Below are 27,353 nucleotides of genomic sequence, written 5' to 3' on the forward strand. Positions count from 1 at the left end.
CTGCCTTGACCTGGTATGAGAACTTCCAACCCCAGAATGAATTGTCCAGGATGGTTCTACTGCTTCTGTTGCAGTTAGGCTTAGCAAGGGCACAGTAGCCTCCATGTGCCAGCCAACCCATGACTTTCCATCCCATCTCCAAGACAAGACTCCTTTCTCCCTCTCTCCTCCGTTTTCTCCCTGGCCTCGCTTCCCAGGGCAGAGTCCTCTTTTGAAGACTGACATTTTCTAGGAATTCTTCACTTGTGACTTGAGTTCATTCTGAATTCTGCCATCTGTATCTTCATTTTTTATCTGGTGCACAATTAGTACACACTGTTGAGTGATCCCCCCTCTTTTTAACTGGCTGGACCATTCAGTATTTAGGATATTCAGGATAATAGCTCAGGATAATAGCTCATATCCTAAGTTTTTTCCTTGTAGCTCTATAATAACAAATGATTTCCCTGTAGGCATTGGCTGTGCCTTTCTCTTCCTGTGAAGTCATGTACTACCTTGCACATGTGCTAAGCACCCAGTAAACTTGTACAACTTAAAGAATCATTTAGCTGCATGCACTGGATGAGTTAAGGAAAATCATCTCATGCTAACGTACAAATAATATTCTACACAAAGCAGTAAGTGAGCAAATATTTATTGAGCCTCTATTATTATAGTCCTCAGAGGTGATTTACAGGAAAACAGACATGGTCCTACATCAGGAAGTTATATATAAAAACTCTGCAGAAGTTTTTATAATGATAAGAGTAAAAGGTACTATTTTTTGAGGGATTTCTACTTCCTAGGATTATTGTGAGTATTACATGAGAAACTTTTACTCCCCCCCCCCGCCCTTTTTATAGATATAGACACTAAGCCTTAGCAAGGTCAAATGGAGACAAACTCAGATTGAATGTTTCCACTATCCTGGTGCTCTCTCAGCATCACATTGTACAGTTGAGCAAGCTGTTCAGTGCTCAGAAGTGCCTGGCTGAGAGTCGAAGTGGGAATGAAATGAGCCCTGTGGTCCGCTTGAAAAAGCTGATGTGGGGTAATGTATACTGTTGAATGAGTATACACCTGGGTAGCTACCACCTCAATCAAGATAGAGAGCATTTCCACCATCCTCAGAAAGTGCCTTTGTGCCATTTTATAGTCTTTCCACTCCTTCCCACCCTGCCACCAACCCCCAGTGACCACTCATCTGATTCTCCTGAATACCATAATTTTGCATGTTTTCTAACAGCACTGTCCTACCGAACTTTATGCAGGATGGAAATGTTCTCTATATCTGTGCTGTCCTGTACAGTTGCCACCAGTCACATATGACTATTGAAACGTGGCACTTGAAATGTGGCAGCTGAGAAACTGAATTTTTAATTCCACTTAATTTAAATTAATTTTTTACTTACACTTAAATAGCCACATGTGGCTAGTGGCTACTATATTGGACAGCATTGGTCTAGAACTTCAAATAAATGGAATCAGTCAGTGTCTGGCTTCTTTCATACAACCTAATATTTTTGAGATTTATGTTTTGAATCTCAAAATCTTGAGATTAGGTTTGTTACAACATCAGAAGATCATTTTTTAAAATTGCTGAGCAGTATTCTATGAATAGATCTCAGGTTGTTTATTTATCTGTTAATAGACTTCTGGGTTGTTGCTGGTTTGAGGCTATTATGAATAAAGCTGCTATAAACATTTGCATACAAGTCTGTTTGTGAATGCATGCTTTTATTTTTCTTCTATGAGTGGAATTTGGAAGTCATATGGTAAATGAATATTTAACTTTATAAGAAAACGCCAAATCGTTTTCCAAAATGGCTGTACCATTTTATATTCCCACCACAATATTGCAGTTGCTCCACATTCTTACCAACTTTGGTATGGTCAGTTTTTCTAATTTCAGCCATCCTAGTGGGCATAAAGTGCTATCCCATTGAGAGTTTAATTGGTATTTCCCTGATGACTGATGATGTTGAACATCTTTTCATGTGCTTGTATTTCTTCTTTTGAAAAGAGATTATTCAGATCTTTGCCCATTTTTAAAGATTGTCTTGTCTTTTTATTATTGAGTTGCAGGAGATCTTTATGTATTCTGGATGCAGAGCCCTTGTTAGATATTTATATTACAAATATTTTCTACCATATTATGGCTTGCCTTTTGAAGAGCAGATATTTTTAATTGTGATACAGTTCACATTATCAATTGTTTTTCTTTTGTGGTTGTACTTTTGTGTTCAGTCTAAGAAACTTCTGCTTATTCCAGTGATTATAAAGATTTTCTCCTATGCTTTCTTTTAGAAAGTTTATAATTTTAGCATTTATATTTAGGACTGTCATCCATTTTGAGTTAACTTTTGTGTATGGTGTGAAGAAGGGATTGAGGTTCACTTTTTTTTTCCATACAGAAATGTTGTTGACCTGTCACAATTTGTTAATAGGCTGTTCCTGTTATATTATCTGGTAGAGTGTCTGTTCAAGTCTTTTGCCCATTTTTAAAAATTGGCTTATCTGGTTATTATTGAGTTTTTAATATATATTCTGGATACAAGAACTTTTCAGATATATATATTGTGAATATTTTCTCCCAATCTGTGACTTGCCTTTTTGTTTCTTAATGGTATTTTTTTTTTGAAGAATGGAAGTTTTAAATTTTAAGTCCATTTTACCTTTTTTTCCCTTTTATGGTTAGTGCTTTTTGTGTTCTAAGAAATGTTTCTGTATCCCAAGGTCATGAAGATTTCTCCTGTTTTCTTCTAGAAGTTTTATAGTTTTAGATTTTATGTTTAGCACTGTAAATCATTCTGAATTAATTGTTGTGTATTGTGATGTAGGGGTTGATGTTCACTGTTTTTCTGTTTGGATCCAGGGCCGTTTATTGACTGTCCTTTCCCCATTGAATTACCTTTGCACCTTTGTTGAAAAGCCAATTGACTAAATGTGTTGTTCTATTTCTAGACTCTATTCTATTCCATTGACCTAAATTTCTATCCTTATGCTGACAGCACACCATCAGGTTTACTGTAGCTTTGTAGAAGTCTTGAAAATAGGTTGTGTAAGTCCTCCAATTTGTTCTCCCCTTAAAAATTATTTTGGTTACTCTAGGTTTTTTTAATTTTCCATGAATTTGCAAAATTCTTTCAATACTTGAAAATCAATTAGTATAGTTTACCATGTTAACTTTTTTTTTTTTACATCTTTATTGGAGTATAATTGCTTTACAATGTTGTGTTAGTTTCTGCTGTATAACAAAGTGAATCAGCTATATGTATACATATATCCCCATATCCCCTCCCTCTTGTGCCTCCCTCCCACCCTCCCTATCCAACCCCTCTAGGTGGTCACAGAGCACCGAGCTGATGTCCCTGTGCTATGCGGCTGCTTCCCACTAGCTATCTATTTTACATTTGGTAGTGTATATATGTCAATGCTACTCTCTCACTTTTTAAGGAACCTCCATACTGTTCTCCATAGTGGTTGTATCAATTTACATTCCCACCAACAGTGCAAGGGGGTTCCCTTTTCTCCACACTCTCTCTGGCATTGATTGTTTGTAGATTTTTTGATGATGGCCATTCTGACTGGTGAGAGGTGATACCTCATTGTGGTTTTGATTTGCATTTCTCTAATGATTAGTGATGTTGAGCATCCTTTAAAGTGGGGTTTATCCCAGGAATGCAAGGATTCTTCAATATATGCAAATCAATCAATGTGATATACCATATTAATAAAGTGAAGGATAAAAACCATATGATAATCTCAACAGATGCAGAAAAAGCTTTCGACAAAATTCAACAACCACTTATGATAAAAACTCTTCAGAAAGTGGGCACAGAGGGAACTACCTCAATATAATAAAGGCCATATATGACAAACCCACAGCCAACACCCTTCTCAATGGTGAAAAACTGAAACCGTTTCCTCTAAGATCAGGAACAAGACAAGGCTGCCCACTCTCACCACTGTTATTCAACATAGTTCTGGAAGTTTTAGCCACGGCAATCAGAGAAGAAAAAGAAAGAAAAGGAATCCAAATTGGAAAAGAAGTAAAACTGTCACTGTTTACAGATGACATGATACTATACATAGAGAATCCTAAAGATGCTACCAGAAAACTACTAGAGCTAATCAGTGAATTTGGTAAAGTAGCAGGGTACAAAATTAATGCACAGAAATCTCTTGCATTCCTATACCGTGTTAACTTATTAGAGGAGAAAAATTATACAGTTATCTCAATAAATGCAGAAAAAGCATTGGGCAAAACTCATTTGTGATAAAACTTCCAGCAAACTAGGAATACAAAGAAACATGCTCAGTTTAACAAAGGGCATTTATGAGACACCTACAACTAACATCCTATTAAGTAATCATGTATAGAATACTCTCTAAGACTGAGAACATGGGAAGGATATGCACTCTTTGTACTTATATTAGCATCAGAATTGGAGATCCTAGCAAGTGCAGAAGAGGAAGAAAAGAAACAGAATGTATACATTTTAGAAAGAAAGAAGCAAAACTCTTTATTTGAAGATGACATGGATGTCCCTGCAGATAATTCTAAGTCACCTGCAAATGATCTGCTAGAAGTAATAAGTGACCTTAGCAAGGGTATAAATTATAATGTCTGCACACAATAATCAATTGTATTTCTGCATTCTAGCAGCAAACAACTAGAAATTGAAATGTAAAATAATTCCATTTACAATAGCAGCACCAACATAGGAACAAATTTAACAAAAATGTGCAAGACCTTTATATAGATGAATACAAAATATTAATCTGTGTAATCTATGTCTGAGCCTCTCAGCCATCACTTTCCATTTTAGTTATTTTTTTAACTTTTTTTTTATTGAAGTATAGTTGATCTACAATGTTGTGTTAATTTCTGCTGTACAACAAAATGACTCAGTTAAACACGTATATACATTCTTTTTTATGTTCTTTTCCATTATGGTTTATCCCAAGATATTGAATATAGTTCTCTGTGCTATACAGTAGGACCTTGTTGTTTATCCATTCTATATGTAATAGTTGGCATCTACTAACCCCAAACTCCCAGTCCATCCCTCCCCCATCCCCCCTCCCCTTTGGCAACCACACATCTGTTCCCTATGTCTGTGAGTCTGTTTCTGTTTTGTAGAGAGTCAACCATCATTTTCAAAGCAGCAAATTCATTGTAGGACAAGGTGGAAGCAAATGTCAGACTTTCTTCTCTGGGCTTCCCTGCTCTCCAGGATTGTGGCTTCTCAGATCTAGCTGCCTTGGTAGCCCTCCACTAACCTTCACGAAAAGTTCCAGATAAGCCAAAAATTCTTGAGGATTATAAGAAAATACTTTATGTTAATAATCTATTAAGAGTTCACATTCAGACAACAATGTCATGCATGGCTTGCTCTTCCCTGAGACTCCAGAGGGCTATGTGGTTGGCCCTGCCTCTACACGGTATGGCCACTTTACATACCTGCTGTCCTCTGCCTCCTGCAAGCACACACAGTTCAGCTGTGTGATGTTCTGCAAGTGACACACACACACTGTGAAAGCAGCCTGGCCCTGCAGCAGCTCTTCCATCTATGACATGCAGAAAATAGTCAAGAAGAGTCCCTCTTTCCCCCAGGATCTACAGAGTTTTCTTTTTTTAGGTTGCTCTTAGATAAGTATCACTCACCATGAGACAGCTGCTAGGCCTAGCTATCACACAATATGTCACATTCATAAAAACAGTAAACATGCAGGCATTATTCTACTTAAAAACAATAAAACCAATTTAATTCTAAGGCACATCTTGCTCCCAGTATTTTATTTTTAAAATACTATTAGATGTCCATGACATCTAATCTAATTTTAATACAAAGGTATTTCAACTTAAATATTATCTCTGAGGAAATCAGATATTGTTTTGGGCAAAGCTTTTAAATCACAATAAAATAGTTATGAAACAGCATAAAAGAGAAGATATGTATATATATACAGAGATGTGTGTATACATATACCTACATATATTCATATATATGTGGAGAGAGAAGCACTAGTACGAGTTAGCTACATCATGTTTATGGATTAGAAGCCTCAGTATGGTTAGGATGTTATCTTTCTCCAAATTGATATATTGATTAAAACCAATCCAAAACAAAGTCCTTGCAGATTGATGATATTCTTTTTTTTTTAATTTTTCAAATTTATTTTTGGCTGCATTGGACTTTGTTGCTGTGCGCGGAGAGCACTAGTTGCAGAGAGCGGGGGCTACTCCTCGTCGCGGTGCATGGGCTCTAGGTGTGCAGGCTTCAGTAGTTGCAGCACGTGGGCTCAGTAGTTGTGGCTCGCGGACTTAGTTGTTCCGCGGCATGTGGGATCTTCCTGAACCTGGGATTGAACCCGTGTCCCCTGCATTGGCAGGCGGATTCTTAACCACTGCACCACCAGGGATGTCCCAGATTGATGATATTCTTGAGGATTGGGTTAAGGTTTGGATTTACCACACTAAATAATGTGACGCTCTGTTCCTTCTCAACTGATGTGGATGAAAGGATGAGAATAGTGTTTGGGGAAGATTCTTCTAAAAATTTTATGGGATGGATTGAAAGAGGAGGAGGTTAGAATTTGGGAGACTGGAATCTCTTAAGTTCTAATGGGTTATAAGGGACAAGGATTGGGCTCAAATAGCCGTGGAAAGGAAGGAGAGAGTCAAATGCCTTTTGAGACCAAGTATATGCCTAGGTATAAGCCAGGAATGTGGGGTGCAGGGTCTCTATAAAACTCCTTAAGTTTGAAGATGCAAGGTCTTTGTTTTTCAAAAGCTCTCAATCCACGCAGGGGTCCTACATTATCAATAACTACAATATAGTGTGTCGTGACATGCTATGGTGAGATGTGGGAAGAACTATGGGAAACACAGATGAGAGCAATTAATGCTGACAAGTGAGCATCAGAGAGGGCTATAGAGAGGAGATGCTGTTTAAGCTGGGTGATGGAGTCTTAGTTAAGTTAGAAGACAGTAGTAAGGGAAATGCAAGAGGCATTAAGTGCTAGGTTGGCTCAATAAAGGGCAAAAAGAACAGTGTGACAGGATATCTTTTCCTTGAGGGTATTGGTCAGAGATGAAGGTGGAAAAAATCGATTGGGACTAAATCATGGAGGGTCAAATACCATCTTCTACTGCCCACTTTTCTCTCTTCTCATCATCTTATCAAAAACATGAATCTCTGTGTGCATACGTCCTGTGAGTGTCAACACCGTAATCCTATTTGCCTCCACTCTTGGCTTAAAGTTACATTCTACTAATGTCTGTATCCCTGTATTTCTGGGAGAGCAATAGGGAGAGACGGGGCAGTTTGCAAGCTGACTGGAGACTGTATTTACAGTGAGGATTTCCTTTCCTTGGGAGTTTTACAATTGAGAATTAACCTGTATAGACAAACTTTTTTTGTGATCCTCCATGTTACTGTATCGGCAGACCTATCAATGTATTCATTCAAAAATATTTATTTGTGTAACTTTCTCATCTACCTATCAAATCAACTCCTGATATCCAGTGTACACAGAGTAGAAAGATTAAGGTCTTTCTGAGTTCTCTGGGTCATAAGTCTAGCATCAAACTCTGAAACTTTTCTAATAAAGAGAGTAGAAGTCACAAAGGGTTAAGTCGTTGGGGTCTTGGAAAATGATCTAGATGGGTACACCAGTGCCTTTTGGGAGTGTTTTAAAATCTTTGTTTCTTTGTGACTTAAGGAATTTCTGTCATCATAGTTCAGAGAAAGGAGGTCAGGAGAGGCTGGAACAGCAGACATTCACCGGAGAAGAAAGAGTGAAGACTGACTCATATCATGCAGAGTTTGGGTGTGGGTGTGTGCATACACCTACAACTGTGCACTCCATGTGCCTGTGGTTGGGAGAAAGGGAGGAAAGGGTTGTGCAGACATAATATTTTCATTAATCTCTTTGCTGAGTGGACTTTGGAGAAGAGCATGCATAAGTAAATAACTGTGGCATGGTTGTTTGTCATACACATGATACTCAAAGGGACTCTATAAAATCCTGTAAGTTAAGATGCAAATAGAACTATTCTTTTACCAACTTTGATGGTTACCCTAGTATTTCTCTTCCATGATGGTGAAATTACTGAGCAATTTTCAGTTTCTTTGATTAGTTGAAATGTTCTCCTACGAGCTTCAGATGAATTCACGGTTATGCATTATATTTTCTTCAACTTTCTTTACAATGCTCATTCTACCCGAATATGGATAAAAATAATTGCTACCTCTTTGTAAAGTTCCAGCTCAAATCTCCCTCCATCAGAGCTTTACTGATCCCCTGGTCCTTGGCCATCTTGCTTTCTGAGCCCTGTGGAATATAACAGGTGCTTAATAAATAATTGACAGTTGTCTAGTAGATTAGTTTTTGTTGTTGTTGTTATACTCCACCTCCTTCCAACACCTACAGTTAGAAAAGACAATATGCTTGTATTTAATATTTTTCTAATTTTACTATTTTGTATGACACAAAGCATTCCATCTGGTTTAAGAGCATAAAATTGGAGATGTAGTAGGAATTAGGGACTATAACTTTCCCTCCAATGCAGGAATTTTCTATATAGCTTCCTTGTTACACTCCTCTGTACTCTTAGGTAAGTCACTCAAATACTCTGAGCCTCATTCATAAAATGGGGATGACAATAGTACTCACCTTTATTAGTTAGGAACAGATCTGGATGCCTGTGACAGAAAACCTAAAATAGTGGTAGCTTAAAGAAGATAGCATTTTATTTTTCTCTCTTCCAAATCTAGGAAACGGGCACAGTGGCTTCTATCTTGTTTCTTTGCTATGCAAGGCATCTATTCTCATGTTTACCTCACAGTCTGATATGGCTGCTTTAGCTCCAGCCATCATGCCTTCCCTGCAGCCAGCAGAAGGGAGAAAGAGGAGGAAGAGAAGGGCACACTCTGTCCCTTCAAGGACACTGTCCATAAGTAGCAAACCATTTTGCTTATATCTAATTAGCACTAACTTACTTGTGTTACTACATCTAGCTGTAGGGGAGGCTAATAAAGGGATGGTCACTAAATTTCACTAAAATTCAGAAGTTCTATTATTGAGGAAAATGAGAACAGATTTGGGGGGACAATTAGCAAGTCTCTGTCACCCTACTGATAATTTTATAAGATAAAAGATGAAGATGAAATGAGATAATACTATACACTGTACTTAGAACATGCCTGACATACAATACATGCTTAATAAGTATTAGCCATTGTTTTTATAATTAAATATTATAGGCAGTCATTCATTCACTCTATTATTTGTTCAACAGACATTGAATACCTACTATGCTAAACATCGTACCTCTCCTGTTTAAATCTTTCTATCAACAATGAGGAGAAGACTGCTGTCCAAGATAGCCTGTCCTTTGGGGAACAGCTCTAAAAGTTAGGGAATTATTTATCAAACTAAGCCAAAGCATGCCTCCCCAGTAATTCATTTGTTTTGGCCCTGATCTTACCTTTTGAAACTATGAAACAAGCCTTTTTCCTCATCTCAGTTCTTCAAATACATGAAAATGGCTAATAAGCCTCACGCTTAGTTTTCTGGCTCTAGACAGGCATTTTGTTAACTCATTTATTTAGTGTGTAGTTTGACAAACTTTTTCTGTAAAGGGCTAGATGGTAAATATTTCTGGCTTTGTAGGTCACATGGTCCCTGTCACAATTTCTCAACTCTACCACTGTAATGTGAAAGTAGCCATGGACATTATATAAATGAATGGCCATGAATGTGTCCCTATAAAATTTTATTTACAAAAACAGATAGCAAGCCAGATTTTGGCCTGGTGCTATAGTTTGCTAGCCCCCTGATTTAGCCCATGGAAACTTACCAACAAGGTTATTTATGACTGATATTCCCCTACTCTGAAGCTGAAAACTTACTCTGTGACACTCCTGATTCTTCTTATACTTTTCATTTCTTTTTCTTGTCTTACTACAAGATTTGGCTAGGATTTCTAGCTAGGATTGGCTAGGATTTCTAGCACCCCCTGCGTCTCCATAACTTTACTTCCTGGCCAGTCATTTCCCTTGACACATTATCCCAATTCATCTCTAGCTTGGAAATGCTACCTTGACAAGTCTTCTCTTGTTCTGCCATATTCTTAACTCACATATTGTTTGACCTCTCCCAGGCTGGCCCTTCTCCAATCTTCCCCACAAACCTGTGCACATTAAGAAGTCCTTTTTTCCATCCCTTTCTTTTTCAAATCTGTTAGACTCTGATCTTCATTCGGGCTTCAGCTTTTCTTCAGTTAACAGTCTAATGCTAACTATAACTCTAACCAAACCCAACTTCCCTCAAAGACAACCTAGAGGAGATAGGTAGAAAATTAACATTTACTGATGGGCCAGGCACTGCTGACATTTGCAACATGTATGTTTCACTCCAATGTTACAGATGTGGTAAGGGCGGTTCGAGATTGATCATATAACCAGCTGTGGTCATGCAGCTGAGATTCAGGGAGTCAATCCCAGTTATAGAATAGAAATTCAAATTTGACTGGACCTGAGGAGTGGAATGTGTGAATCTGGCAAAAGTAATTCAACACCATGTCACAAATACAACAGAGTTGCTAAACTCTGGTCATCTTCTCTCATCAAGACATTTACAAGGCATAGAATAACAAACATTTGCACTGAACTTTTGGTTTTCAGAACATTTCCTTCACAGTTTTATGGAGTAGGTGATTTTATTTCAATTTTACAGGAGAGGAAATCCAACCGCAAAGTGGTTAAAATATTTGCCGGAATTGCCAGGCGCCAGTGTCTTTCTGTTTCTCTCTAGGAGGGTCCACAATTGCTCTTCCCGTAAAAGTCCGTACACCTCTTTTCTAGCTAACTCCGTTTTGTCTTTACATACCTCAGCTCGGTCATCATCTTTTCCAAGAAACACTTCCTGCAGTCACTCCCACCTTGTGCCCACCATCTGATTTAGATGCTCTTCCTCTGTGTTAACCCAGATCATCATCACCTTGTTTGCACTGTATCTTAACCGATGATGCATTAGCTTGTAAGGAAATCAAGGGCACATCCTTGCCTCATTTAATTTTGCTCAATAAATATTTGTCGAATAAAGGAATGACATGAGCTGGAGCCAGGTCAGTGCTCCAGGGAGTCATTTTCCTGGGATGTTGCTCAGTCCTCGTTACACCTGGAGGCAAAACAGAAACCTCAGCCTCTTCCAGAGACAAATGCAAATAAAAGAGGATCCTCCCAGGAGCCATCGATCTCTGTAGCCAGGGTACATCAGAAATTCAAACCTGTGGGGTTTTAGACTAGATAGCAAAGAAAGCAGCATAACTATGGAGAAGAGCGTAGGTTCTAGAGTCAGGCTTCTTGGATTTGAATCTTGACTTCACCATTTTCCAGCCGTGTGACCTTTGGCAAGTGATTTAGCTTTTCTCTGCTTGGGTTTTTAATCTCTCACACGTGGATAATGATGGAACTTATCTATATTAGTTACTTATTGCTGTGCAACGAATTATCCCCAAAACTTAATGCCTCAAAACAATGAACATTTATTATCTCACAGTTTCTGTGGGTCAGGAATTTGGAAAGGGCTCAGGTGAGTGCTTCTGGCTCTGGGTCACTGGTGACGTTACAGTCAGGAATTCGACTAAGGCTGCCTTCATGTGGAGCCTTGACTGAGGTTGGAGGATCACTTTCCAAGGTGGCTCACTCAAGTAGCCGTTGGCAGGAGGCTTCGGTTCTTGCCACAGGGAACTCTCCTTGTGACATGGTAGCTGATATCTCCCAGAGAAAGCAAGAGAGGAAGAGCCAAGAAGAAACTCCGATGACTTTTATGAGCTATTCTCAGAAGTCATACACTGTTACTTCCATGACATTGTCTGTGTTAGAAGGACGTCACTAAGTAGAGCCCACATTCAAGGAAAGGGGAATCAGTCTCCACATTTTGAAAGGAAGAGTATCACAGAATTTGTGGACATATTTTAAAACCATCACACTATCTGGTAGAGTTGAGTGAGAATTACATGAGATAAGAATTATAAAATGCTTAGAACAGGACTTAAGCAGCACCTACCTTGAATTACCTTCCTCATGGGTTAGAAAGGATGGATGAACTGTCAATCTGAAGGCTTTGGCTTGAAAAATTACATTCCTCTAAAAAATGGAGCAAAGATATTGAAAGCTGGTGCCGTACGCCATTAAAGTATTCAGTATAGTTCTTGACATGAAAAGTTGTTCATGTTTTGAATTTTTAAAAGCAGGTATAAAACAGCATGTACAGTATGATCTGGTATTTGTGTAATTATATACTTATACCTCTGTATGTTAATACATAGGGAGCATTCTGGAAGGAGGTTCCTCATAGTATTAATCATGGTTATCTCTGGGTGGTGGAACTTGTGTTAAGGTAAAAAAAAATGTGTGTGTTTTTCTGCATTGTTTGAATTGTTTTATACTGAGCATATATCTACAAAAATAAGAGAGGCATTTTCCAAAGAAAATAAAAAAGAAACCAAGTTGGAAGGAAGACACAAAGGGTGGAAAGGGTTAGGATGTTGTATTAGGACGTTGCTGCTCTGGGTGGGTTGGTTTGTTCCCTGTGATGTGTATGATCGATAGGGTGTCCTCTGATCTTCAGGGTAGTTGTGAAGACCTGCATGTGCTGAAAGCAGGTGAGAGTTTGTGACTGTCCTTGCTTGAGGGGACATATATGTAAGAGAAGAAGGGAAGAGCGGAAAAGGAGGAAGCAAGGAGAAGAGGGACATCTGTGTAGCAAAGAGCAAAGACAGGGCGAATCTGCTGTTGACAGCAGAGCCTGAATGCCATCAGTTGCCTTGGGAAGAACAGCTTTACCTATAAAGGAACAGTATACTTGTGATGGGCACTCTGTGGGCCCAGAGTGCCTTGAATATCCTTTATAATTGCACTTGCCTCATTGGACTGAAATCTGTTCAATTCTCTCTCCTTAATAGACTTGCAAGCAGGTCCTGGCTTTCTAGCCCATTACATGGTTCCCAGCAGAGAGCAGGATTCAATAATTTGGAGAATAAAATAGGCTAAATTATTTTTTAAAATAATGTCTTTCACAAATTGAAAATGTTTATGTCAATTGACATTCAACTGAATAATTTATTCAAATGAAACAGAGGGAGTTAAAAATGTATATACTTTATGGGAAAAAATTAGAAACACTGCCCAAAGATGCTCTTTGAAAGGTTTAAATCTATCATTTGTCTCCCATTTGTTGCATCTGTTCTTTGTTCACCTTTTCCTTTTTTCTGCCTTCATTTTTATTATTTGAAAAAAATTTTAAGATTCTAATATCTTTACTTATTTCCTATATTTTTTTTCTTAAAGTGGTTGCACTGGGGCTTATAGTATACATCTTTAGCTTATGACAACCTGACTTTAAGTAATGTTATCCCGATTCATGTAGAAAATAATCTTATAACAATATATTTCCATTTCCTCTCTCTTGACCTTTGTGCTATTATTGTCATATATTTCACTTCTGCATTTGTTAGTAACTCCACAATACCTTGTTACTATTTTTGCTTTAAATGGTCAGTTATCTTAAGTTATTTAAAAAGTAAGAAAAAATTGTATTTATCCACATATTTAACATTTTTCATACTCTTTATTTCTTTTTATAGATTCAGATTTCTATCAGGTACCATTTTCCTTCTGCCTAAAGGACTTCTTTTACCATTTCTTATATGTAAGTTTGCTAGTGATGAATTCTTCCAGCGTTATATGTCTAAAAAGTCCTTATTTCATTTTTGTTTTCAAAAGATTTTTGCTGAGTATAGAAGTCTAAGTAGGCAGTATATATATATATATATATATATATATATTTTTTTTTTTTTTTTTTCCCCCAGTACTTTAAAGGTTTACTCCACTGTCTTCTGGCTTGCATTGTTTCTATGAGAAGCCTGCTGTCATCCTTATCTTTGCTTCTCTCTACTTCATGTGTCTTCTTTCTCTAACTTCCTTGGCCTCGTTGAATTCTCAACTACTTCTCTTTAAATTAGACACACTGTTGGGTTTCATCTGGGTCCCACCTCCCTCCCTGGTAGCCTAAAAACTCTTAAGCTATAAGCTAGGGCATTTATAGAGCTCACCTTATTTGTTTTTTTTCTTCTTTCAGGGATCATTCTTCTATGTTGCCTGTTGTTCAATATCTGAAAACCATTATTTCATTATTTTTTTCTGATTTTTTTTCAGTTGTTTAAGGAAGGAAGATAAGTCTGGTCTCTGTTACCCCATTCTGGCTGGAAACAGAAGTTCTGAAATATTGAATCAGAAAAATGGATTCATAGTTTGCCTTAGCTTAGAATTATGAGTTCATGTTTGAAAATCTGTTTAGTGCCACAGTGTTTGACATTATCCCTTTTTCTCACAGGATACATTCGAACTGGATTTTTAAATCATTGTAAGCCAGTGATGAATCAGAGGTTACAGAATGCAATGTCGAATAAAAGTCTTCGAAAGAATTGCTTCAAATGACCAAAGAAAGAAAATTGATCTACCGCCTTAAAACCTTGACCTCGAAGAGCATACTGCACATGGTAGGAAGTGATAACTGGGGAAATTTATGTGGCTCTTAATGCACCTAAATGAAGGAACTGTCACTTTGTTTCTCAGAGGGCTTATACACCTGAGATTATTTTAATAACCCATAGTTTTATTAACATTTTGACATGATCACAAACGGGGAGAAACAGCAGTAGCTAAAGCCTGCTCATTGGTCAAGATGACTTCTGAAGAAATGGCAGCTTCTGTTCTCAGACCTGTGACTCAGCGAAAAGTGATATCTGCTCAGTCGGCTGTAGATGAAAGTAATGATAAGGTCTCGGACATCAGTGTTCCAAAGACGCATCCTGTCAGGCAGAGCGGGGAGACTTCTCATACCATCTCACAACTGACCAAACTTACAGAAGAATCTTCTGGAAGCAACTTGCCCCAGATTCTCTCAGTAGCAAGGGAGAAAATAACGAGTGATGAGAACAGTAATGAAGAGTGCTGGGAGAAAAGCATACCAGACTCTGTGAAAAACCTTAACATTAACTGCAACAACATACTGAAAATCCATCAGTGTGGCCTTCCTCAGAGCCAGTTTTATGAAACGTGTGATTCTACCACAGAGGAAGGCCTGTGTTTGGAAACTGGAATCCCTTCTTCACTGGAAAGAAAGGTGTTCCCTGGAATTCAACTGGAAATAGACAGACCTCCCGCGGGCATTATTAGTCCATTAGGAACTCAATCAACCATCATAGAGACGGGCAGGGCACACCCTGACAGCAACATGGCGGTATTTCACTTTCAGTATGAAGTTGACAGAAGAATGTCAGACACTTTCTGTCCTCTATCAGATAACTTGATTTTGGATGATTGTGGAAACTGTGTACTACCTGCTGTTGGTGGGGAACAAAAGAACAATTACATGGCGTATACTTGTAAACTGATGGAATTGGCAAGTAACTGTGACAGTAAGAATAGGCAGCTGCAGTATGATCATTGTGACCCCTTGAATGACAAATACTTGTGCTTTGAAGGCTCTTGCCCGAAGGCCGATGTAGTATGTTCAAGTGACAGCTTTTGCGGGGAGGATTTTACGGACAGTCCACCTGCCAAGACCTTTCTGAGCCATTTTGAGGACTTCCCTGATAATTGTGAAGATGCAGAAGAAGATTTATTCAAAAGCAAGAAGGAGCGGTCCACTTGGCTAGTGAGGAGATTTTGTAAAAATGACAGGGAAGTAAAGAAATCTGTGTACACTGGGACAAGGGCAATTGTGAGAACTCTGCCTTCTGGTCACATTGGGCTGGGGGCTTGGAGTTACGTTGATCGGAAGAGAAACGGTCTCTTACTGCCTTGTGGGAGAGTCATGGAACGGCTGTCAACAGTGGTGACGAGGCAAGATGGGGGCCAATGTCCGTCAGAAGCCCAGTGGTATCCGGTAAGAGTTAAAGTTTCTTTTGATCAATTCTTTAAAGTTGAGTTTTTAAAAATCCAAATCTCCGTTGTCTTAATTCTTGGGAAATTTTCAGTTCTGGCAAATGATTCTTAGAGGAAGCATTTGTAATTTTTGGAAACTAGTAGACCTAACAGGTAACTGGAATTGATAGCTATCAAGATTGTGTTAATGCCTCAATATAAGTAACAAAATACACATACATTTGTCATCAGGATAGGAGAAATTAGGGAGAGCCCCTGGTTACTGTACACAGGATTATAAGATGGAGACAACTGAGAGTGGGAAAATGGCTCCCTCAACTGATTGTCTAGTTGTGTCCTTTGGAGATATATGCTTCTGTCCTCTTCTACCATGTAGCTCATTGTTTGCTCTTAGGTTGCAAGGCCTAAAGGAACTTAAATCTGTTTTCCTCCGTTTTCTAGCCAATGCTCCCAGTTTCTTCCCCCTTCACCCTTTTTATGCCATAGGCCCTTTTGGCAATTTGGTAAAGTCTTTAAACTGAGAAGAGCACTTTTAAATGCATCAAACGAAGAACAAAGGATCATAAAAGACACAGATTATGTGGATATACATTTATCAAGATAATTTTGAAATTGTAATATAGCAGAGTACCGTAATGGCGTAATGCAATAATGGCATCTAGCAATGTGATAACAATCATAGTTTCAAAGTAGTGATGAATGTTAGTAGGGAATGGTTTACCTGGGGCTTTCCCAGTTTTAGCACTGCAAGTCCCATGTTCTGGGAAGCCACTCAGTCTTGGGCAAACCAGGGCAGTTGGTCACCCTAATTATAAATACTATTTTAGGTCTCTTCCATGACTATAATATATGGAAATATCTGTGGTTTCTGTTGGTGACAAAAATCACAGGTACTGCCAGTATTACTGAAGTTTGTTGCTTACATTCATAATTGAAGGAAATTCTAAATTTCTATTTGAGATTAATAAAAAACATTTTTTTCATCCAAATTTCTGGGCTCTCTGAGTTCTATCCACAGTTCCCCCTGTTTAAGTTAAGATTCCTGCTTTAGAAATGCACACAATTAGCTGCCCACTCTTGGACCTGATCCTTGCATCGGAAGCCAGCACCATGTATCATCTCGGTTTTTCCCTTCTCTGGCTAAATAGCCCTACTTTCTTCAACTGATCTTCATGGAAGAACCCTTTCTGTAGCTCTTGCATTTCAGTTTTACACAGTTCCTTAAAACCTGGCCCAGTAAATAAAACCTGGTCTAGAACATCCCTTTTATTGAAATATGACTATAGTATATTTTTATTTTAATCATCATCAACCATGGGAGCAAATGTTTATTGTGCATTTTACATGTGCCAGGCATTGGGCCAAATAGCTTACATACTTGATTTCATGCAGTCATCTCAACTGCCTTCTGATATGGTCTGATTATTAACCCCATTGTATTGCTAAGAAAACGGAGTCTCAAGGAAATTCTGTACCTTGCCCACAGTCACTTAGCTAGTAAGTGGTATAACTAGGACCTGTAATCCAGGCAACTCACACTCTTAGTTTCTCAAGATCAAGAAAGATATAAAATTTAGATTAAGTTTTCAAAGGAACGAAAGAATTCTGTTCTTTTCACAGTATGTTGATTGAGTAGCCCCACTCACTAATGCTAATAGTATCTCAGACTTCTCGTGTTCCACACGGTGGCTCTGACCCTGGTTATGTGTTAGAATCAATGTCCAGGCTCCACCCCGGACCCTCTGAATCAGAATCACTGGGGTAGGGCACAGCATGAATAATTTCTCTAAGTTCCCCTGGTGGTTCTATGATTCTATGGAGTTGAGAACCACTGACCAGGAGCTTAAACTGAGCTTTTTGCTTTTTGGTCAGGACATTTCGGGAATATTTGCTCTGCTCTAAATTCCCTGACCCGGCTCTGGTTCTCGGGAGTGTCAGGGCTGCCCTGGGAGCCTGCCTGAAAAGTGGCAGCTTGCAGGCCCTTCTCTCTGTACGTTTGATGGGCAGTTCAACCCAGCAAGTGTCAAGGGATTTGGTTTTGAATCTTCATCTGGTTCCTCATGAAACCTGAGTCAAGAGTTGGTGTCAGCTACCCACATGCTCCCCAGCTCTTCTGACAGAATTTTGTCCACACGGGAGAAAAAAGCTCATTCCAGGCATGTGTGTCCTGCCTGCACTATGGTGACTTGTCCAGTGCTGACCATGAAACTGCTGCTGATGGCAACATGTCAACCCACTTAAAAATGCATTGATTTTAAAATCCATGTACACTTGAAATTGAACATTAAGAACACAACAGAAATTTAAATACAGCAAAGTAAATGGAAGTAGATGGCTTGAAACCATTATCAGAGTTCCCCACACACTTATACAGTCATGAGGGTCATGAATCTGATGTCAGTTTCAGAGTAATTTTTGGCATGCCTTTATTCATTCCTCCAGTTTCTGGAGCCCTGCCACTTCTTCTGAGAATGTTCACTGGTCCCTAGCTCAAACCTGTCCCTTTCTGTCTGTCAGAGGCCTTGGGATGGGTAATTTCCAAAGAAAAGAACCAAAGAGATGATGCAAATCATCTTTTTCCTGCTTCTTAGTCTCTGGAGGCTGGGAGAGCCTGCCACACCTTCTGCAGAGTAAACCTCAGGAACTTCTCTCTCCTTCTGTCTGTCTGGGCTTCCTGGAGGCTGTGGGCATTTTTATTAACCCTAAAGATGAAGCTGGGGGATGGGCCAATTGTCCTCCTGTTCATTTGTTTGTTTGTTCGTTCTTTCTTTTTTTTTGTAGTTAATTTACAATGTTGTGTTAGTTTCTGGTGCACAGCAAAGTGATTGTTTTATTTATATATATATATTATTTTTCATATTCTTTTCCATTAAAGATACTGAATATAGTTCCCTGTGCTATACAAGTATGACATTGTTGCTTATTCTCCTATCATCTCTTAAGGGTAATTTCTGAAAGGGAGAGCCTTTTTTGAACACTCAAACATGGCAGGAATGAATCAGTATTTTCTGAAGTATCATATTGTCTCTGCATCTCATTCTTTAGTTTGAGTCTGGTGGAAATCCTTCTCAAAAGTTGCACAGATGAATTATAGCCCCTTTCCCCCTGCTCCTGTAAATTCCATCCTCCACCTAAAAAAACTGCAGACCCCCAAGGTTATTCTCCTGTTGCTGTTCTTTGATTATTTCATGTGTCCGTCCTAGCTCTCCAATCAGATTGTAAGTTTATTAAGGTCAAGAAATGGCCCTACCTTTTGTATACTCTCCATAGTGCAAGCACGATGCCAAGTATTAAGAAAACAGGACAATGCCATGCTTACAATCATGGTCTCTGGAGTCAGTCGCCCTGAATTGAAATTGTGGCTTTGACTCCAACACCTACTGGCCATGTGACCTTGGGCAAGCTGTTTAACCTCCTTGTCCCTAATTGCCTTAAAGGTAAACTGGGAATAATGGTTCTTGGGGGATTAAATGAAATGCTACCATAAAGTCCTCTGCACGGTGCCTGGCCCCTCTTCTCACCTGGGGCTGTTATCTTGCGCTTTGTCATGAACTGTCCCCACCTCCTTCTACTCTTTGGTGCCTTCTCACACAGGGATGTTTACCGTGGTATGCATTTGAAGGTATGTCCTTCCATCTATGATGTGGTAGCTTGCTTAATCCCTCCCACACGTTTAGAGTATGTGTTATTTGTCCAATTAGTTCCTTTGCCTCACATTAAAAAATTTTTTTCTTGTATGCCTTCGTCAAAATGACCCAATTAATTTATGTTTGCACAGCTGTGCAGGGAAGAATGGATTTGAATGGGAGACATTAATGAGGATTAATGCTTGCTGACTGACTAACCATATTGGTATCCTCCTCCTCCTGCCTGTAAAAAAATTAAAACCTACCCCTTATTCAGTTACGACCCCCCTTGCCTGCTTTCAATTTATTGGCTCAACAAGACGGCATATTTTGGCAAGTGGCTAAAGTCTCCAGGTTAAATGTTGGTTAAAGGTGCTTTTCCTTTAAAAAAAAAATTCTCCCCTTGCCCGAATTTTGGGGAGTTTAAGTACCTAGAGTTATTCTGAATATGAAGTACAAGAGGATCCTTCCTCTGCTGGAATCACTCATGTAACCTAGTTCTCCGTGCACTGAATGATGGAACATGGAGAATGTGAAGGTGGCAGGGCAGACAGCCCACCAGGTCCTGTTTTATTGCTTCATTTGTTTCCCTGCCTTGATCCACAAGAGGATTTACCGTGAAAGAATATATACAACAAAATAGAAAAAATGAAGTTTTACTTTTTAGAAATCAGACTAGGAAAACTAAATTAAAAACCAGCTTCTATGTCGCTATTCCCTGTTCTGCTTTCTGCCTTCTAAAATGTGTCTTTCTCCTTCACATTTTATTCTATTCTCTAGCAGAGAAAATTAAACTTAAGAGGAAGTGAAAAATATTTGAGTGTTTAACATAAATGCCTTTGTCAGCATATATGTCCTGGATTCTTTATTTTCTCTATTATGTGTAAAGGGACCAACCGATAATAAATTCATCTTCTAAGTTGTAACTGTTATGGATGATCAAATATCCATTGAGCCCTGCTGTTCAGTGTTGTAATAGATGGCAGTTGAAATAGCAACATGTCTTGTTATCTGGAAATTTGGTCTCCCTGCAACTTGGGTACAGTTTGGACCTTGAAATAATTAAAATTTCACAGGGTGCCCAGGTAAGCTGAAAGCCTGTGCTTGGGGACATGCCAGGCCTCCTCTTCCATTACTAAGGGTTATGTCAGGGTCATGACATGGGTATAGGACGATGCTGGCCCCTTCCTGCTGAGCACAGTGAAAGGGAATCCAGTTCCCGGCCAGCCCCTGTGCAGTTTAGTCACATCTAGTGCATCAGTGGAAAATGTGATGGGCTGTCAATAGGACAGCTTTCCCTTATTAGCTGCATTGGGGCAGTTTAGAATGAATTTACTTCCACATCTCGGTAGTTACGCCAGCTCTTTGGCTAGGATTTGGCAACAAAAGAGAAAAAAAAAAAAAAGGAATGAAAAACACTGACCCTGGGCCGTAGTTTAAGGTGAATGTATTCATGGCCACTGTTACTCTTTTTTTTTTTTTTTTTTTTAAGTTTTGCTATAAACTGTTATTCTTATGTTAGCTTTGGGACACGATCAGATTAGGATTTTTTTCGTTTTCTTCCTTTTCCCCAGATGTCCTGCATAATGAGAATTAGCAGCTGGAGAGGCCTGCCCCATCCCTGGAAATGGGCTGTGGTTAAAATGTGGCCTGAAAAGAATCAGAACCCATGGGCAAAGATAAGAGCATCAGATGGAGGCCTGATCTAACCCACACTGTACATTTTTTACACAGGAGGAACTCAGGCTGCCCATAGAATGACTTCCCCATAGTCATGAGTGATGAAGTGGCCCTCTTCCGCCCCCCCCACCCCCACCCCCCACCGCCCCTCCCTACCTCCCCCGGGTGCTGACTCAAGTACAGCAGTCCCCTTAGGGCTTATAGGCCTCCTGGAGTGATGTGGATTCAACACTCAAGGATTGAAGCATTTTTGGCAGTGGGGGGAGGGGGTGGTGACCGTCCCCTGACCCTCCACGACTAGACTAACTAATGGCTCAGGCAGGATCTTCCCTGAAAACCTCTTCTCGGACAATGGTGCTAGGGTCATTTTCTGACCCTGAAGAGCCCCATCCAGTAGTTTTTTGTTGTAGCAGCGGGCCTGGATACATTCAGAGCCTCAGATTAAACAAGGGTCTTAACAGAGCTCAGTTATCCAAATCCCTAACCCCAACACTCAGCCCTTGAACCCCAACCCCTTCCCTCTCATTTAGGCCATCACCCCTCAAATCCTCAGAAAGAACTCAGCAGAAAACCACCTCTGCCTTCAGCAACACAAGGACACAGTGATCTTCAAGGAGAGCCCATACGTTGAAACCCAATAGACCTCCTTGGAGGGAAGGAGAAATGCTTTGATTTTTTTTCCTTTTTAAAATGGCTTTATTGAGATACAATTCACATAGCATACAGTTTACCTATTTAAAGTATATAATCCAGTGGTTTGGGGTATATTCACATATGTATGCAGTCATCTCCACAATTTTAGAACATTTTTATCACCTCAGAAAAAACCCCGTACCCTTTAGCTATCACCCTCCATTCTCTCCACCGCTTCCCCCCTCCCCCAGCCCTAAGCATCCACTAATCTACTTTCCATGTCTATAGATTTCCCTATTCTGGACTTTCATATGAATGGACTCATCTAGTATGTAGTCTTTTGTGACTGGCTTCTTTCACTGAGCATAATATTTTCAGGGTTCCAAGTTCATAGCATGTATTAGTACTATGTGAGTCTTTTCTGCTGAATAATATTCCATTGTATGAATATACCACATTTTCTTTATCCATCCATCAGTTGCTGGACATTGTTTTTTTTTTTCTGCTTTTTGGCTGTGAACTTTTGTGTACAGGTTTTCGTGTAGACATATATTTTCTTGAGTATATACCTAGGAGTGGAATTGCTGGGTCATATAATTGTGCTTAGCTTTTTGAGGAACTGCCAGAACTTTTTCCAAAGCAGCTGCAGCTTTTTACTTTCCCACCAGCAATGTGCAAGCGTTCTAATTCCTCCACGTTCTGACCAGCATTTCTTAGTGTCCATCTTTTTGCTTATAGCCATCCTAGGGGGTATGAAATGATATCTCATTGTGGTTTTGATTTGCATTTTCCTGATGGCCAGTGATGTTGAACATCTTTTCATGTGCTTGTTGACCATGTATGCATCTTTGGAGAAATGCCTATTCAAATCCTGTGCCCATTTAAAAAAATATTTTTTTAATTATTGAATTCTTTATGTATTTTGGATATAGGTCCATTATCAGATTGTGATTTGCAATATATAGCTAGATACATGTATAAGTATAGATGTAATGAATGGAAGTCAAGAGGGCAGCAAAGAAGGCTTCCAATTTTAATGCACGGTGAATCTTGTTAAACCTTTCCTTTGGATATTGATCTCATTCTTAGTCTTTCTTACACTACCCGACCAGCAACAATTTTCAAGTAAAACTTTCTATCCTCCTTCTCCCCACAATTCTCTCCAAACTCCAGTCTGCTTAGTTTCTCCTTCCTCTTCTGCCCAAGCTTTTTATCATGCATATAGGTCGTTTTTCTAATTATCCAAATTCTGCTCCACAGAGCAGTGGCTGGGAACCAGATTGTCTCCTGCAAACTTGTGCATCACAGGGAGGCATTGAGGAGGATGTCACCACTTCATAGTAACATGCTCCATCTTGCACAGGTGCAGCAGGGCCAGGCCTGGGCTGAGACAAGCAGGTGCCTAGGGTGCAAAATTTAAGGAGGCAGGGTCTTGCAAGTGCCAACCCTGTACTTATTAGTGAGCGCCTCCTTAAATTTTGAGCCCTAGGCAGCTTACTTGTCTCACCCTAGTTCCAGCCCTGGGTATGAGGGTCTAAGAGTATCTTTGCTTTAGAAATGCATATTATCTTCCTAGTTCAGGAATGGCCTTGACTAAACACCCATATACCTTAATACAGATATTCTTAAAATATAAGTTAAGAATGGTTCCTCATTTTTATTTTTATTTTATTTTATTTTATTTTTTATTGCGGTACGTGGACCTCTTGCTGTTGTGAGCTCTCCCGTTACGGAGCACAGGCTCCGGACGCACAGGCTCAGCGGCCATGGCTCATGGGCCCAGCCACTCTGCGGCACGTGGGCACAAACCCACGTCCCCTGCATCAGCAGGCGGACTCTCAACCACTGCGCCACCAGGGAAGCCCTGGTTCCTCATTTTTAAAGGGTTCAAAAAAATCACAAGAATAATAATATTTCATAACATGTGAAAGTTATAAGAAATTCAAATTTTACTCTTCACCAATGAAAGTTATTGGAACACAGTCACACCTGTTCCTTTATGTGTTGTTTACAGCTGATTTCTCCCTGTAACAGCAGAGTTGAGTAGCTGCAATCCAGACTGTATGGCCTGCAAAGACTAAAATATTTATTATCTGGTCCTCTACAGCAAGTTTGCCTTCCCCTGGCTTAGAACACCCCTTTCTACCTGGCGAATTCCTACCCATCCTTCCTTCCCGAGCTTAGATTTCACATTCTCTCCATGGTCTTTACTACCAGTCCCCTCCCCCACCACGGATCCCAGTACAGAGTTTCTCTGACAGTCAGTACTCAATACGTATTTCTTGAATGACTCCCTGAATTATAAATGAATAAAGGCGGTTTCCACCCACTTACGGTGTCTTCTCTCCTTCCCCAGACCCAGTGCAAGCTTGTTAGCTATCCTTCCCCTGACCCTCAGAGCTTGGAACCAGTTCCTTAGTGCAGTGCCTAGGACAGAATCAGAATTTTCCGTTGATATTCCAAAGGATCTTTTTCAGTCCTGTGAACCCAGAGATCCATGTTTGTCACCTCCACAGATTTTGCCAAAAAGACAAAGAAGGGACATGTTTGGACCTCCTTGTTCCTGGCCCACCATTTCAACTGGATGTAAAGACCCTTGAGAAAGTTTCCAGATGTTTTGTGTTTATAAGGGAACACCTGATTCTGCTGTTATCCGCAATGGGCCAGGGAGGAAAGAAAGCCCCCTCCTGTCAAGACCCATGAGCTCTGTGCCTGCCCTTCAGAACCCCCAGTCCGTACAGGTGGATTTCCGTCATGGACCAGAGGGGATCTAGCTTCTGTTTCTCAGTCACGGTCAAGGATGATGTTGGTGGTAAAGCGATGGGGACAGCATGCCATGTTTGTTAGTTGAGGAGATCATTGTTGGAGTTTGGGAGGTGTTTGGCCAGTTCCTTCAAACCATCTGACCCCTTAATACTCTCAATAATAGACCTGAGGTTGCACCTTCCCACCCCCAAAAAAGACCTAAGTACCAGTTCCAGCTCTACTATTAACTGGTTGTGTGACCTTAAGCAAGTCACTTTAGGACCTGGGATTTTAATTCCTTTGGGTATAAAGGAAATTGAGGGCAGGCATGGACTCATTGCCTACTTCGTGTCAGACACTGTGTATATGGTTTGCAGATATTAATGTTTCCTGTTAAAAACCCCAGCAGGCTATGACTTGCTGATTTAAGTCCCAGCCATGGATTTTGGGGTGAGTGTTCTGCCTCACCCGGAGCTACCTCCTGGAGGTTTGATTTGGAGAGAAACTTGTCACTCTAACACTTGGAGTAATGGCAGGACAGAGGAGAGATGCTCCTTCATCACTGGCTAAGCCCTGAAATGTCTGGAGCAGTACATCAGCAAGTACTTAGTGGGCTCTCACAGGGTGCCAGGCCCTGGGCTTCCCAGATGTCTTTGCTCTTTTCCCTCTCGTAGACAGCAACTGTCTACGAGACTGATACTATGAACATCCTCATTTCATGCTCATGATAAGTAACGGGACCAAGCTCACACAGTGTCAGGACTTGAACCCAGGTCTGCCTACCTCCATAACCCATGCTCACAACAGCTCCTCAGAAGTTTCCCTGGAAGATTCTGATGTAACTCACCCCGGTAACTTGGCAGAGGTTCTGCTCTCTTATTAAATGTGCAAATGTTGAGCTGGATGAATCCTTGAGCTGTTTCTTTCTTCAAATGTGAGTTGGGTGTGACCTTTGGATGAAATGGGAGACGTGGGGAACAATACCAATTCTTAATGTGAGGGGCGTGTTGGCTATTGAAATGGCTAAGATTTATTTTTTATGACTCAGCCTGCAAGGGGGAAGAAACCAAGCCCGAAGGTTTGAATTTTTTACAGAATTGCTGTAATTTAGAAGGACATTTTAAAAGTTTTATAAGTAAGTAAGCAAGAACAAAGTCCAAAGCAAACTGCACACATCTGACTCAGAATCTATAGCTTATTCATGATCACACTGAAATAACCAAAACTAGCGGGAACATAATTCAGTATTTTTCCATTTTAATTTCAAGTTTTCTCTGACCCTTCAAGGATTCTGAGCAACTGACCTGAGTATGAAAAACATTACTCAGTAACATGTCTTTCTATAATCACACCATTGAAATGAAGTTTTCACCTACTTCACAAGGTTGTGGGGCTGGAGAAAAAAAATGAGTTGGTTGTGTATTCAAGTGCTTGGCCAACGTTATGAAATCTCCCCCCAGTTACAACTTTTATGACTCCATGCTCTGAGGATTCAGAGTGAGGTACCTGGAGAAAAAGGGACTCAAAAACTACTGCAGATGCAGCAAAACAAAACCAGAATCAGCTGTATCCTTTCAGAAATGCTGCAGGCATAGAGTGTGGAACCTGCTTGTCGAAATCCGACCTTTGGTTTCCCTTTCATGGTGCCAGCCTAGTTTTAATAACGTCATCTTCAACTTGAGACTGGGTAACTTTTATCACCGACACCTGGTTGGTCTTATCCCTATGTTTTGATAGAATAAGGAATCAATTTTTTCAGTAGACCATGCTGAGTAGCCTAGCTTCAGAAAGATTTAGCACCAAATTATAAATGGTGAAACTTTAAGAGTGAGTGTGGATGTGTCTCGAGAGCCAGCATGTAGGAGTTTGGCAGTGGGAAAGCCACATGACTTCAGTTTTTCCAGATTGTGTACCCTTCCATCAAATAGTAATTTCTTAGCCTTGAAAGACTCTCTTCCAGAACAAGGGGAAAGTTCATTTGAGTTCTAAATCGGTGAACCCAAAACTTGTTTGGTAGCAAATGCATTATTTTTCTCTTCAATTAGGCCATGAAAATGGTCTCAGGCCCTGGATGGACCAGCCAGTTCTTCTTCTGATGGCCACAAACCAAATATGGGCACCGTGATGATGGTGGGACTGGCATGACTGATATTTTGTGAGGGTAATGCCATTATTGTGGCAACCATATTTTCCAAATAAAAAGCTGGGAACTTTTTATCGAGAGGAGAGAAGGGCAGAATATTTGAAATTGACACTGACCCAGGAAATCTAGAATGATTAGACTTGGTAGTTATGGATCACAACTTAAAGGAAAAGCATTGTGAGTGAACTAGTGCGAATCTAATTTGTTGCTAGAAAAATCAGGAGCCTCAAAATGAATGACTTGATAATGGCGGCAAAGAATTGTCCACATGTAAAGATAACACATTAGAAACCCAGAATGGGGATCCAGCAAGTATTTTTCCCAAAGTTTTTGTTTTTCTGTATTTTGGCAAGTATTTGGTAGCTACCATGATTTGTAAGTGTGAGGTAATTAAATAGATTTATTTTAAACACCAGGGCATGTGCAGCTAAATAAGGGTTTTCTCTTTCTAAGGAATCATCTCAAAAGGCTCTCTCTGTTTTCCGTTCATGCTGCCATTATGCAAAATGTCTTAATCCTTTGAGCTTGGATTGGAATTTTCAAAACAGTCCATTCAAGCATCCTGGTTAATGGTGGTTT

The 27,353-nt window shown here is 39.8% G+C and overlaps 1 protein-coding gene across 3 annotated transcripts in view; it reads left to right on the top strand.

Moving 5' to 3' along the window:
• The window catches only part of PLCE1 (phospholipase C epsilon 1), a 318,800-nt gene that overhangs the window by 25,359 nt on the left and 266,088 nt on the right, over positions 1-27,353 (top strand). For all 3 annotated transcript variants that reach the window (XM_029245178.1, XM_029245177.1, XM_029245179.1), the window contains exon 2: positions 14,392-15,948. In XM_029245178.1, the coding sequence (XP_029101011.1) occupies positions 14,743-15,948 (1,206 nt within the window). In that variant the 5' untranslated portion in view covers positions 14,392-14,742. The remainder of the gene's footprint in view (positions 1-14,391; positions 15,949-27,353) is intronic.

The sequence above is a fragment of the Monodon monoceros genome, unplaced genomic scaffold, assembly GCF_005190385.1.
Source record: "Monodon monoceros isolate NGI ecotype Baffin Bay Population unplaced genomic scaffold, NGI_Narwhal_1 Super_Scaffold_4, whole genome shotgun sequence".
NCBI lineage: Eukaryota > Metazoa > Chordata > Mammalia > Artiodactyla > Monodontidae > Monodon > Monodon monoceros.